Raw genomic sequence first — 11,670 nt, 5'->3', positions numbered from 1 at the left:
TTTTTACTCGTCTACAACACCAATCAATTTATTTGAAATAACTCTAATCTATATACCTAATAATAAAGCAAAAAAGGGTTTCTGTCGTCCGTTTTTTCTTGCCCTAGCTTTTCTGTTAAATTACAGCCAGTGCCACGGATTAAGTAAAAAACGATTCGTCCGTATTTGCCCGCACGCACAGAAAAAGAAATAGATCGGACGCGGTCTCCTTCCTCGGTAAAATCCGATTCGAATCGCCCTTCCGTCGCCCCCATCCTCCGCCCTCCCGAATTGGCCGCCGCCACGCTGGAGATGGCGCGCCCAGCGGTGGACAGATTCGGAGAAGAAGGTGCCAATCCACTGGAATAGTAAAGGGAAAAGGCTGCCAAACTCCCTTCGTCCCCAATCTCCCGTCCCAATCAGCATTGACGCGCACCCAACCTCTTCAAATGTCTGGCTTCCCGTGCCGCCGATGGTACGCGATTCCTCACCTGGGATGGGGACTGGGCAGAGGGGGCGGGTGCCACGCCTGGGGAGGGGAGGGGCAGAGCTGGCTCAGGGTCTTCAACCTACTGTAGTAGGCGCTGGGCCTGAACCAAGGTACCTGCAGCAGGAGTGCCTGGACGGGCTGACCGTGGCCAATACATTGAGTATCACCAAGACGCCTAAGAAATCAACAAGCAGCAACGCTGATTGGTCCTGAAGTCTAATGACCAGGTTTAAGAAGGAATTAAAATTCACCCATATGTCTGATGGATGTTGCTGCCTGCACCAACGAGAGTATATAGATATATGATGTCTTGCAGAAAAGAAGTCTTGGACGGGCTGTCTACCGCGGGGCTTGCTAGCATATAAGAAATTAATGAGCAGATGTCCAACAAAGAGCAGAAAGAAAGAACGGAGGCAAGCAGATGGGCTTCGGGCGGGAGTGTGTAACAATCGATCTCTCACAGGATACATAAATAGACAATTCGATCAGATACAAACCCCGACGTCGCGTCGGGAGGATGGAATCCTGATGAACTAGCTAGTTCATCGGAGGAGAAGGGAGAGAGAGATGAGCAGTGCTCAGTTTAGTTACAACTGGAATAATCTTCGATCCCGATCTGCTCTCACTCAGGCTCACTTGACGTGCACCCCCTTCTGAGCGTCAGCTGTGGTCTTGGGCCCTTGGGTCGTGGACTTGGCCTCCAGATGGGCTTCACGAATCTCTTGCCTCCTTGCGGTCCGACGCGCCACTGTGAGCGCAGCTGGTAAGTGCTGTGTCGTGACAATGCCCCTTCCTGCAAAACCAGCTTGCCCCCAAGCTGGTGCCAATGAAAAAGCTTCCACCACCGCGAAGAGGTTCTCCCAGGTGGTGCAATTGTCAGGTAAGCCGGTCCACTGCAGCTTAACTTGTGGTTGCATTTTGCTTCCACACTTGACAAAGCGCTCGGCTATCACTGCGCACGGTTGAACTGAATGCCTGTCAGTAATGGAATGATCAGAGAGAGTTGTGCTTACCAAGTCGGAGTCGCCGATCGCTTGCTTCAGTTGAGAAACATGCACTACTGGGTGTATGTGAGCATCGGCAGGTAGCTGGAGCTTGTATGCCACTGATCCCACACGCTTGAGGATTTTGTATGGACCAAAGTAGCGGAAGCTGAGTTTCTGAGATGACCTGCGCGCCACTGGTGTTTGTATGTATGGTTGAAGCTTGAGGTAGACAAAATCCCCTACCAGAAACTGACGCTCCACCCTCTTCTTGTCAGCCTGGGTCCGCATGCGGTGCTGTGCCCTATCTAGGTGTTGTTTGAACACTGGTAGGAGGGATTGTCGTTCCTGGAGCCAATGCTCAACATCCGTGACAGCTGGCTGTAGAGAGTTCTGGATGCCAAAGTGTCTTGGTTTGTGGCCGTACAGGACTTCAAATGGCGATCGACCCAGTGCAGAATGGAAATTAGTGTTGTACCAGTGTACTCTGCTTGAGGTAACCAGGCAGACCATTTGTTTGGATTTGAGTGCACCAGGCAGCGGAGATACGTCTCAAGACACTGATTGAGACGTTCTGTCCGTCCGTCAGTCTGGGGGTGGTATGAGGAGCTCAAATTCAGAGTAGTGTCAGCCATTTTGAATACCTGGCGCTAGAACGTGCTAATGAACACTTTGTCCCGGTCTGATATGATCACCTGCGGCAACCCATGGAGACGGTAGACATTGTCGAGGAAGAGGCGAGGTACCGACATAGCCAAAAAAGGGTGCTTGAGGGGAATGAAATGCCCGTATTTGGTGAGTTTATCTATGACGACCAAGATGGTGTCATAGTGGTAGGAGTTTGGTAATCCTTCGATAAAGTCGAGACTGATTGTGTGCCAAGCCTCCGGGGGAATGGGCAATGGTTTGAGCAGCCCCGGTAACTTGCAGTGTTCAGATTTGGCTTGCTGACATATGGAGCATTTTTGAACGAAGGCTTCAATATCTTTGCGCATGTTGGGCCATGCAAACAATTGCTTAACTTTCTGATAGGTGACAAGGTTGCCAGAATGGCCTCCCGATCATTGTTATGCGAGCACAGAGCACCGCATTGTGTGCCTCTTTGTGAGAACCTAGCCAAACCCTTCCCTTGTGTCTGATTACACCATCAGTGAGAGTGTACTCATGTTCATTGTTGTTGTTCATACTCAACTTTTCCAGCAACTGTTGCGCTTTTGGATCTTGAGCATAACCCTCGATTACTGTTTCGATCCACCGTGGGATCACTGTCGACATGGCGGCACATGTCCCAGTGGTGGAAGGTCGACGAGATAAGGCGTCAGCGGCCCTATTCTCATATCCTTTTTTATACAACACTTTGTAGTTGAAGCCCATTAGTTTGAAGTATGCCTTCTGTTGGATGGGAGTCGAAATTCTGTGGTCCGTCAGATGGACAAGGCTTCGTTGATACGTCCGTATGATGAACTGACTGTGTTGCAGGTATGATCTCCAACGATCGATAGCCAGAAGGATCGCCAGACACTCTTTGTCATAAGTAGACATGGCCCTATTCTTCGGCCCAAGCGATTTGCTCAAGAATGCCACAGGGTGTCCGCGTTGCATTAGCACGGCTCCTATCCCTGTATCGCATGCGTCAGTCTCCAAGACGAATTCTTGTTTGAAATCAGGGAGGGCCAACACTGGTGCATCAATCAGAGCAGCCTTAAGCGCTTGGAAGGAAGCTTGTTCATCTCTGGTCCAAAGAAATTGTGTGTTTTTCTTGAGCAGGTTTGTCAGCGGATGAGAGATTGCTCCAAAATTCCTGATGAATTTGCGGTAGTAGCCCGCCAAACCCAAAAAAAACCTCTGAGGTGCTTCACATTTGATGGTTTTGGCCAGTTCTTGACAGCTTCGATTTTGGCAGGGTCAGTAGCCACACCATTCTTGCTGATAATGTGACCCAGGTATTCAAGTGAATGTTGCGCGAAAGAGCACTTGCTGCGTTTGATGAACAGGTTGTTTTGCTGCAGCAATTTGAACACTTCTGTGAGGTGTTGCGCATGTTCTTCCGCTGTCTTGTTGTATACCAAAATATCGTCAACAAAGACAAGGACGAATTTGCGGATCTGCGCTGCGAACACTTGGTTCATCGCAGACTGGAACGTGGCTGGAGCTGTCGACAACCCGAAGGGCATCACCCGAAATTCAAAGTGTCTGTTGTGTGTGCGGAATGCTGTTTTTGCTTCATCCTCTTCCGCCATTCTGATTTGGTGGTACCCCGAGCGCAAGTCCAGTTTGGTGAAAATTGTTGCTCCAGCCAATTCATCCAGGAGTTCTTCGACCACTGGCATGGGGTACTTGTCTGGAATCGTGACTGCGTTTAGGTGGCGGTAATCCACACAAAATCGCCAACACCCGTCTTTCTTCTTCACCAGGAGCACCGGAGATGCGAATGGACTGTGGCTGATGCGAATGATCCCTTTTTTGAGCATCTCCTTGATCTGCTTTTCGATCTCGTCTTTCTGTTGTGGTGTGTATCTGTATGGACGCACACTCACATTATGTTTTGTGTGTTTGATGTCAATATATGTGATACACTAATGTTTGTTTAAGTGGTACAGGGATTACATAGATATTTATTCATGTGTGTTGGATTTGATCGTCTGTCAAAAGAAATCAGAAAAAGTTGGCCAGGCCGGATAATCCGGGCCGGATATTGTTGAAATATCCGGCCCCCTGATTTTGGCTAAGTCTCATGAGGAAAAGCAGCGCAGTATAGGGGCCGGATTTTTGCCCGGATATTGTCCCGGTATTGTACCAGGGCCGGAATATCCGGGCCGGATATTTTGGAAATATCCGCCCCCCTCGATTTTGGCTAAGGACTGGAAGAAAAGCAAGTCTGGCATTGGGCCGGACATTTGGCCGGATAAAGTCACAGTTTTGTCCCGAAGGCCGGATTATCCGGGGCGCGGATTATCCGGCCCTTACTTAGGCCGGAATATCCGGCCCCCCGGAAGCTGCAACGGCTCAATTTTGAGGGGAGGTATAAATACCCCCCTTCTTCTACCTTGGTTGCTTGCTCAATCATTACACAAGAAATCTGCCAAGCCACCTCCATTAGAGCCACCTCAAGAAACTCAAGATTTGCAAGATCTCCTTCCTCCCCCAACCAAATCTCTTGATCTTTGGAGATTCGAAGGAGAAGACACCGATCTACATCCTCACCGAAGCGTTCTTCATTTCCCCCTCACTTGTTTGAGGGATCTCATGCTAGTGTTCCTATTTGGTTCCCTAGTTGATTTGTTGTTGATGTGTTGTTGTTGATTATTGTATTGTTACAGATTTGGGAGCCTCCAATTTGGTTGTGGATGTGTGCCCCAAGAACTTTGTAAAGGCCTTGTTTCCGCCTCGAGGAAATCCCTTAGTGGAAGTGGGCTAGGCCTTCGTGGCGTTGCTCACAGGAGATCTGAGTGAAGCCTTCGTGGCTGTTGGTTTGGCTTGCGTAGCAACCACACTCCTCCAAACGTAGACGTACCTTCTTGCAAAGGAAGGGAACTACGGGAATCATCTCTGTGTCATCGCGTGCTCCACTCTCGGTTACCTCTATCCCACTCTATCTCCTATTGCGTAGCTATATCTTGCTTAGTTGATATCCTTGTCATATAGGTATATTCACTTAGTTGCATATCTAGAGAATTTACCTTTGTGTCAAGCCTAAGTTGAAAAAGAACTAAAAATTGGTTAGCACCTATTCACCCCCCCCCTCTAGGTGCGGCATACGATCCTTTCAATTGGTATCAGAGCCTCGGCTCTTATTTCGGGCTTAACCGCCTAAGAGTATGCCGAACGAGGATCCCACGGAAGAGGCCACGAAGACGGTCTCCATGGAAGACTTCAATTCGTTGAAGTCCTCCATGGAAGCCCAAATGGAAAGCATGAAAAAGACGATTGCCGAGCTTTTGGCTCCGGCCCTTCCCAAGGCTCCTAGTGTAGAGGTAAAAGACACGAGTGCGTTAGATGAGGGAGATGCTTCGGACTTACCCTCATCTACCAAACCCGTGGAAGGTGATAACTTAAACACTATCACATCTCCTAGGGGAACTAGTGGAGGTGAAAGCTACAATCGAGTAGCTCCACCTTTCCTATCTCCCTATATACCGGTTCCCCATCCCCATTTGAACATTCGGGGCGACCCACCTAAGTTTTCTATTGATAATTTCGATACTTGGCAATTTGAGTTCCGCTCTCATATTTGTAGTGCCTCCAATGAACTATGGAGAATCATCTTGGAGGGCTTCAAGCCATACAACCCCGACAAGTTGACTAGAAGAGAAGCGATTGATAGTCAACTCAACAACACCGCCTTACACATGATTCAAACTAGTGTGGGGACACCGGAATTGCATCGTGTCCGGAACTACACCACCGCCAAGGAAGCTTGGGATGGCTTGGCCGCTAGTTGCATTGGAAGTGAGAGCACAAGGAGGAACAAGTATAATGCTCTTAAGAATAAAGCCGAAGGGTTCATGAGGCTACCGGATGAAGATCATGAAGTCATGTATGGAAGACTTCTCACCGTTGCCGATGCCTTCCGGCTTATTGGTGCCACCCACATCAATGACACTTGGATCAAGGAGAAGTACATTGAATGCATGATGCCATTTGTACCCATTGATGTCAAGACTCTTGTGGGAAGGGAATGCTATTCCTCTCTCACCTCTCAACAAGTCGTGCACGAGATGCAAGCTCTCAAGGTGCTTGAGGAAACCTCTCATGATTCTCGCAATCGTGCTCTTGGGATGACAAAAGGTTCCAACCTTGCCTTGGCGGTCAACTCCGTTGAAGAAGTGATTCCTCAAGAATCTTATAGGGCATCTTGGAGTATGTCCTATCCGGAAGATTTGCAATGCCACTACCATGATCACATGGCCTTCCATGCAAAATCCTTTTGGGTTGATCCCTCCAAGGCCAAGGAAGACAACATCAAGAGGAACAACAAAAGTGGGTTCACTAGCTTTGGTCCAAAGACAAGATCATGCTACAATTGTGATGACAAGCGTCACTTCATTGCCGAATGCCCCTATGAGAATAGAGAGCTTCATAATGGGAGGCTCATTCCCAAGGACAAGAGCAAAGACACAAAGGGCAAATATTCAAAAGCCCCCAACAAGAAGTTCTACAACAACAAGACCAAGAAGGGCAAGAGGCCCTCAAGAGTTGTGCTAGTAACAAGGGAAGAATATTCATCCGATGAAGTTGAAAGTTCTAGTGGTGATGAAGATGAAGAAAGCTCAAAGGAATTGGCCGCCATCGTCACCACCAACATACCCTCTTCATCTCTCTTTGAATCTCCCAATGAGAACCCTCATATCAAGAATGCACATTGCTTCATGGCAAGGTCCTCCTTGGACACACCTATTGTGCTATCAACTCAAGAAGAGTATACCTCCGGAGATGATGATGTTGATGATGAAGAAGATGCAACCTCTAATGGCTTGGTCGCTCTTGCCTCCCTCTCCACTAACTCTTCATCACCAAATGAATCCCCCAATGAGGTCATTCTTGTGGAGGAAGAAAGTTGCCTCATGGCTAAATCCTCCGAGGTATCATCTCCTAGCCCCTCTATGCCTAACATATCTAGTGATCTAGGGGTTGATGATGCTAGTCTAAAAGTGAAACAAGAAATGCTAGATTTTGATGATTTCATTCTCAACCTACAAGGTAACACTAAAAAGCATGTTTCAAACCTCATGGTTCGTATAGCTCAACAAAGTGATATGCTTGAGAAAAAGGGTCAAATAGAGAGAGAAGACTCTCTTGAAATCCATGCTCTTAAAAATGCTCTTGAGGAAAGTCAAGAAACTATAGCTTCTCTTGAGGAGAGGCTAGAAACTCTTGAAGAGCCTCAAGATAAAATTAACAAGCTCACAAAAGCTAGAGATCTTGCTAGGGCTAAGTCTAAAGTGCTTAAAAAGGAAAAGGCCCAATTTGAGGTTGATCATGAGAAACTTGTGAAGGATCTAGATGAACTAGACAAAGCTCACAAAGCTTTGAAGAGTGAATTCACTCTCCTATCCAAATCCTATGAGCAACTTCAAATTAGGCTTGCTTCATATGATGTGCCTAGTTCCTCTACTCCTCTATGTGATCATGCAAATATTGTTGAGGAAAATGCTAGGTTGAAGGATGAACTTGCTAAGGCCTCCTCTTCCCAAAGTAAACTTTCTTTAGATGATCTTTTGAGTAAGCAAAGATCAAACAATGGGAAGGAGGGCCTTGGTTATAATGCCAAGGAAAAGAAGGCAAACAAGCAAAAGGCCAAGCCCGCACAAGAGAAGAAGAAAGACGTCACTAATGGTGAAGCCTCCAAGGGCAAAACCATGAATGATGATGATGCGGGAATTGCTAACCCTCACTATGTTTTATTTAAAGATTATTATGGTGATGTTTATGCTAAATATGTTGGCCCATATGATGGTTATGTTGCTTGGTCTATTTGGGTCCCAAAGACCCTTGTTGCTAACAAAAGAGGACCCATTGCGAAATGGGTACCTAAATCCAAGAATTGATCTCATGTAGGACTATGCCGCCGGAGGTTCAAAATGGGTACTTGATAGTGGATGTACAAGTCATATGACCGGCGGCAAGAACCTCGTCAAGGAGTTGAGGCCTAACATTAATGATATCACCGTCTCCTTTGGCGATAATTCTACATCCGAGGTATTGGGTTTTGGCAAGGTTGTGGTTGCACACAACATTACTCTTGTGGATGTCATGCTTGTCAAAACCCTTGGTTACAATTTGCTTTCCGTTTCTGCCCTTGGCAAGATGGGTTTCGCCGTCTTTATTGATAATGATATTGTGGTCCTCTTGTGGACCAAGACTCTAAAAGTCGCTTTCGTTGGGTATCGTGAACACAACTTGTATGTGGTGGACTTTTCGGGGACCACCACAACAAGTGCGATGTGCCTATTCGGAAAGGCGGACGTGGGTTGGTTGTGGCATCGCCGCCTAGCCCATGTCAACATGAGAACTTTGCAAAGTCTTCACAAGGGGAACCATATTGTGGGACTAATGGAAAATGTGTCTTTTGCCAAAGATCGTGTTTGTAGGGCTTGTGTTGAAGGCAAAATGCATGACTCTCCGCATCCAAGCAAGACTATCATCTCTTCCAAGAGGATCTTGGAGCTCCTTCATGTGGATCTCTTTGGTCCCGTTACTCATGCAAGCCTTGGTGCGAAGAAACATTGCTTGGTGATTGTTGATGATTACTCAAGATACACTTGGGTCTACTTTCTCAAGATGAAAGATGAGACTCAACAAATATTCATTGACTTTGCTACCGAGGTGCAACGCCAACACAACCTCCTCATTATGGCAATAAGAAGTGACAACGGCTCCGAGTTCAAGAACTATACACTCAATGATTTTCTTAGTGATGAGGGGATTAGACATCAATATTCCGCTGCTTACACCCCTCAACAAAATGGTGTTGCGGAGAGGAAGAACCGGACTCTTATGGATATGGCAAGATCTATGATGGCGGAGTATAAATCCCGCTATAACTTTTGGGTGGAAGCCATCTCCACCGCTTGCCACTCCTCTAACCGGCTCTATCTCCGCAAGGGCTTGAACAAGACTCCATATGAAATACTCACCGGGAACAAGCCTAATATCTCATACTTCAAGGTGTTCGGGTGTAAGTGTTTCTACAAAATCAAAGGAGTTCGTTTATCTAAATTTGCTCCTAAAGCTTTGGAGGGTATATTTGTTGGTTACGGTGCCGAATCTCACACTTATAGAATCTTTGATGTATCCTCCGGGATTATCATTGAATCTTGTAGTGTGAAGTTCGAAGAAAATGATGGCTCCCAAGTGGGGCAAGTTGATGTTTGTGCAGGTGATGAAATACCTCAAGATGCCATAGTAAGAATGGGTGTGGGATTTTTCCGCCCCATTGAGGGACACAGTGTGGCGTCTCGGGAAGAACTATGCTCTACCACGGTGGAGCCCTCATCTTCTCAACATCAACAAACCCTACCTAGTGAAGCAAATGATGCACCAACCCAAGAACAAGAACAAGACCCTCCCTCTTATGTGCAAGATCAAGGACAAGATCAAGGTCAAGATCAACCAATCATTCACAATGGCTCCAATGAGGATCCAATCAACTCTTGCCCTTCTCCGAATAGTGTTCAAGATCAAGCACATGAGATTGAGCAACCCCAAGCAATTGAGGAAGCTCAAGTTCATGGTCAAGACGGGGACCCAAATGATCAAGTTGATCAAGTGACACCTCCAAGGCCTAGAAAGACCAAGGAGGAGATCGAGGCCCGTCATCTAGCAAGAAGAGAAAGGAACCTCGAACTTCGTGGACACACTCATGACAAGGTTCTTGGTGATGTAAGGGCAAAGGTTTCCACAAGAAGGCAATTGGCGAACTTTAGCCATCATCATGCTTATATCTCCTTAGTGGAACCCAAGAAAGTATTTGAAGCCCTTGAAGATTCGGATTGGTTGGAAGCTATGCATGAAGAACTCAATAACTTCAAGCGCAACAAAGTATGGACTTTAGTTAAGAAGCCAAAGGAGTGCCGCAATGTTATAGGCACTAAATGGATTTTCAAGAACAAGCAAGATGAGTTTGGAAATGTTGTGAGGAACAAGGCAAGATTGGTGGCTCAAGGGTTCTCTCAAGTTGAGGGAATTGACTTTGGAGAAACCTATGCTCCCGTGGCTCGCCTTGAGTCCATCCGTATCCTTCTTGCTTATGCTTCGCATCATAACTTTAAGTTACAACAAATGGATGTGAAAAGTGCTTTTCTTAATGGTCCTTTGCATGAAGAGGTTTATGTTAAGCAACCCCCGGGGTTCGAGGATCTCAACTTTCCTAACCATGTCTACAAGCTTGATAAAGCACTTTATGGTCTCAAACAAGCTCCTAGAGCTTGGTACGAGCACCTTAAGGAATTGTTGGTAGACCGTGGGTTTGATGTTGGGCTAATCGACCCCACTCTTTTTACTAAGAGGGTCAATGGGGAGCTTTTCGTTTGCCAATTATATGTTGATGATATTATATTTGGGTCTACTAACAAAGCTTTCAATGATGAATTCTCAAAGCTTATGACCGATAGGTTTGAGATGTCTATGATGGGAGAGATGAAGTTCTTCCTTGGTTTTGAGATCAAGCAATTGAGGGAAGGAACCTTCATCAACCAAGCAAAATATCTCCAAGACATGCTCAAGAGGTTCAAGATGACCGAGATGAAGGGTGTGGCCACTCCTATGGTTACCAAATGTCATCTTGCACTAGATCCCAATGGTAAAGAGGTGGATCAAAAGGTATATCGCTCCATGATTGGATCCTTGCTTTACCTTTGTGCATCTAGACTGGACATAGTGTTGAGTGTTGGTGTGTGTGCAAGGTATCAAGCTTCTCCTAAGGAGAGCCACATGATAGCTCTCAAGAGAATCTTTCGATATTTGGTTGATACCCCAAGATATGGTATTTGGTACCCCAAAGGCTCAAGTTTTATTCTCAATGGTTACACCGATGCGGATTGGGCGGGAGACAAGGATGATAGGAAATCAACCTCCGGGGCTTGCCAATTTCTTGGTAGGTCCTTGGTGTGTTGGTCATCTAAGAAGCAAAATTGTATATCTCTCTCCACCGCCGAAGCCGAATATGTTGCCGCCGCAAGTGGATGCACTCAATTGTTATGGATGAGGCAAACTTTAAAGGAATACGGTGTCATTTGTGACAAAGTGCCTCTATTATGTGACAATGAAAGTTCTATCAAGATTGCCTATAATCCGGTGCAACATTCAAGAACGAAGCATATTGAGATCCGGAATCATTTCATTAGGGATCATGTTGCCCGGGGTGATATTGAGCTTATCTATGTTCCTACCAAAGATCAACTTGCCGATATATTCACGAAGCCTCTTGATGAAGCAAGGTTCACTTATTTGAGGAATGAGCTAAATATCATTGATTCAAGGAGTATAGCTTGACCATCTTGCAAACACACCTTCGTCTCAAATCTTTATTTGGTTTAGATGTGGGCATGGAAATAGGGGGAGTGCGGTTTAAATTATTGAGCTATCCCTCCCCCCATAATGCCAACATTAAGAAATCATTCTCTTTATATCATATGTTGATATGTGAGCTTCAATGATGAGTAGTGGCTTGGACCCAAGATATATCTTCGCGGTGCCATGCCACAACACTCATATATG

General features: G+C 46.3%; 1 protein-coding gene across 1 annotated transcript in view; it reads right to left on the bottom strand.

The window, feature by feature from the left end:
• Positions 1-3,224: 3,224 nt before the first annotated feature.
• Positions 3,225-11,670, bottom strand: part of LOC139835472 (uncharacterized) — a 130,443-nt gene continuing 121,997 nt past the window's right edge. Inside the window, exon 3 of the mRNA XM_071825327.1 lies at positions 3,225-3,969. Coding sequence (XP_071681428.1) covers positions 3,225-3,969 — 745 coding nt within the window. The remainder of the gene's footprint in view (positions 3,970-11,670) is intronic.

This window comes from Lolium perenne, chromosome 2 (assembly GCF_019359855.2).
Source record: "Lolium perenne isolate Kyuss_39 chromosome 2, Kyuss_2.0, whole genome shotgun sequence".
NCBI classification, from domain to species: Eukaryota; Viridiplantae; Streptophyta; class Magnoliopsida; order Poales; family Poaceae; genus Lolium; species Lolium perenne.
The sequence above is the reverse complement of the archived record's forward strand: the minus strand, read 5'-3'. Positions and strand labels throughout refer to the sequence as shown.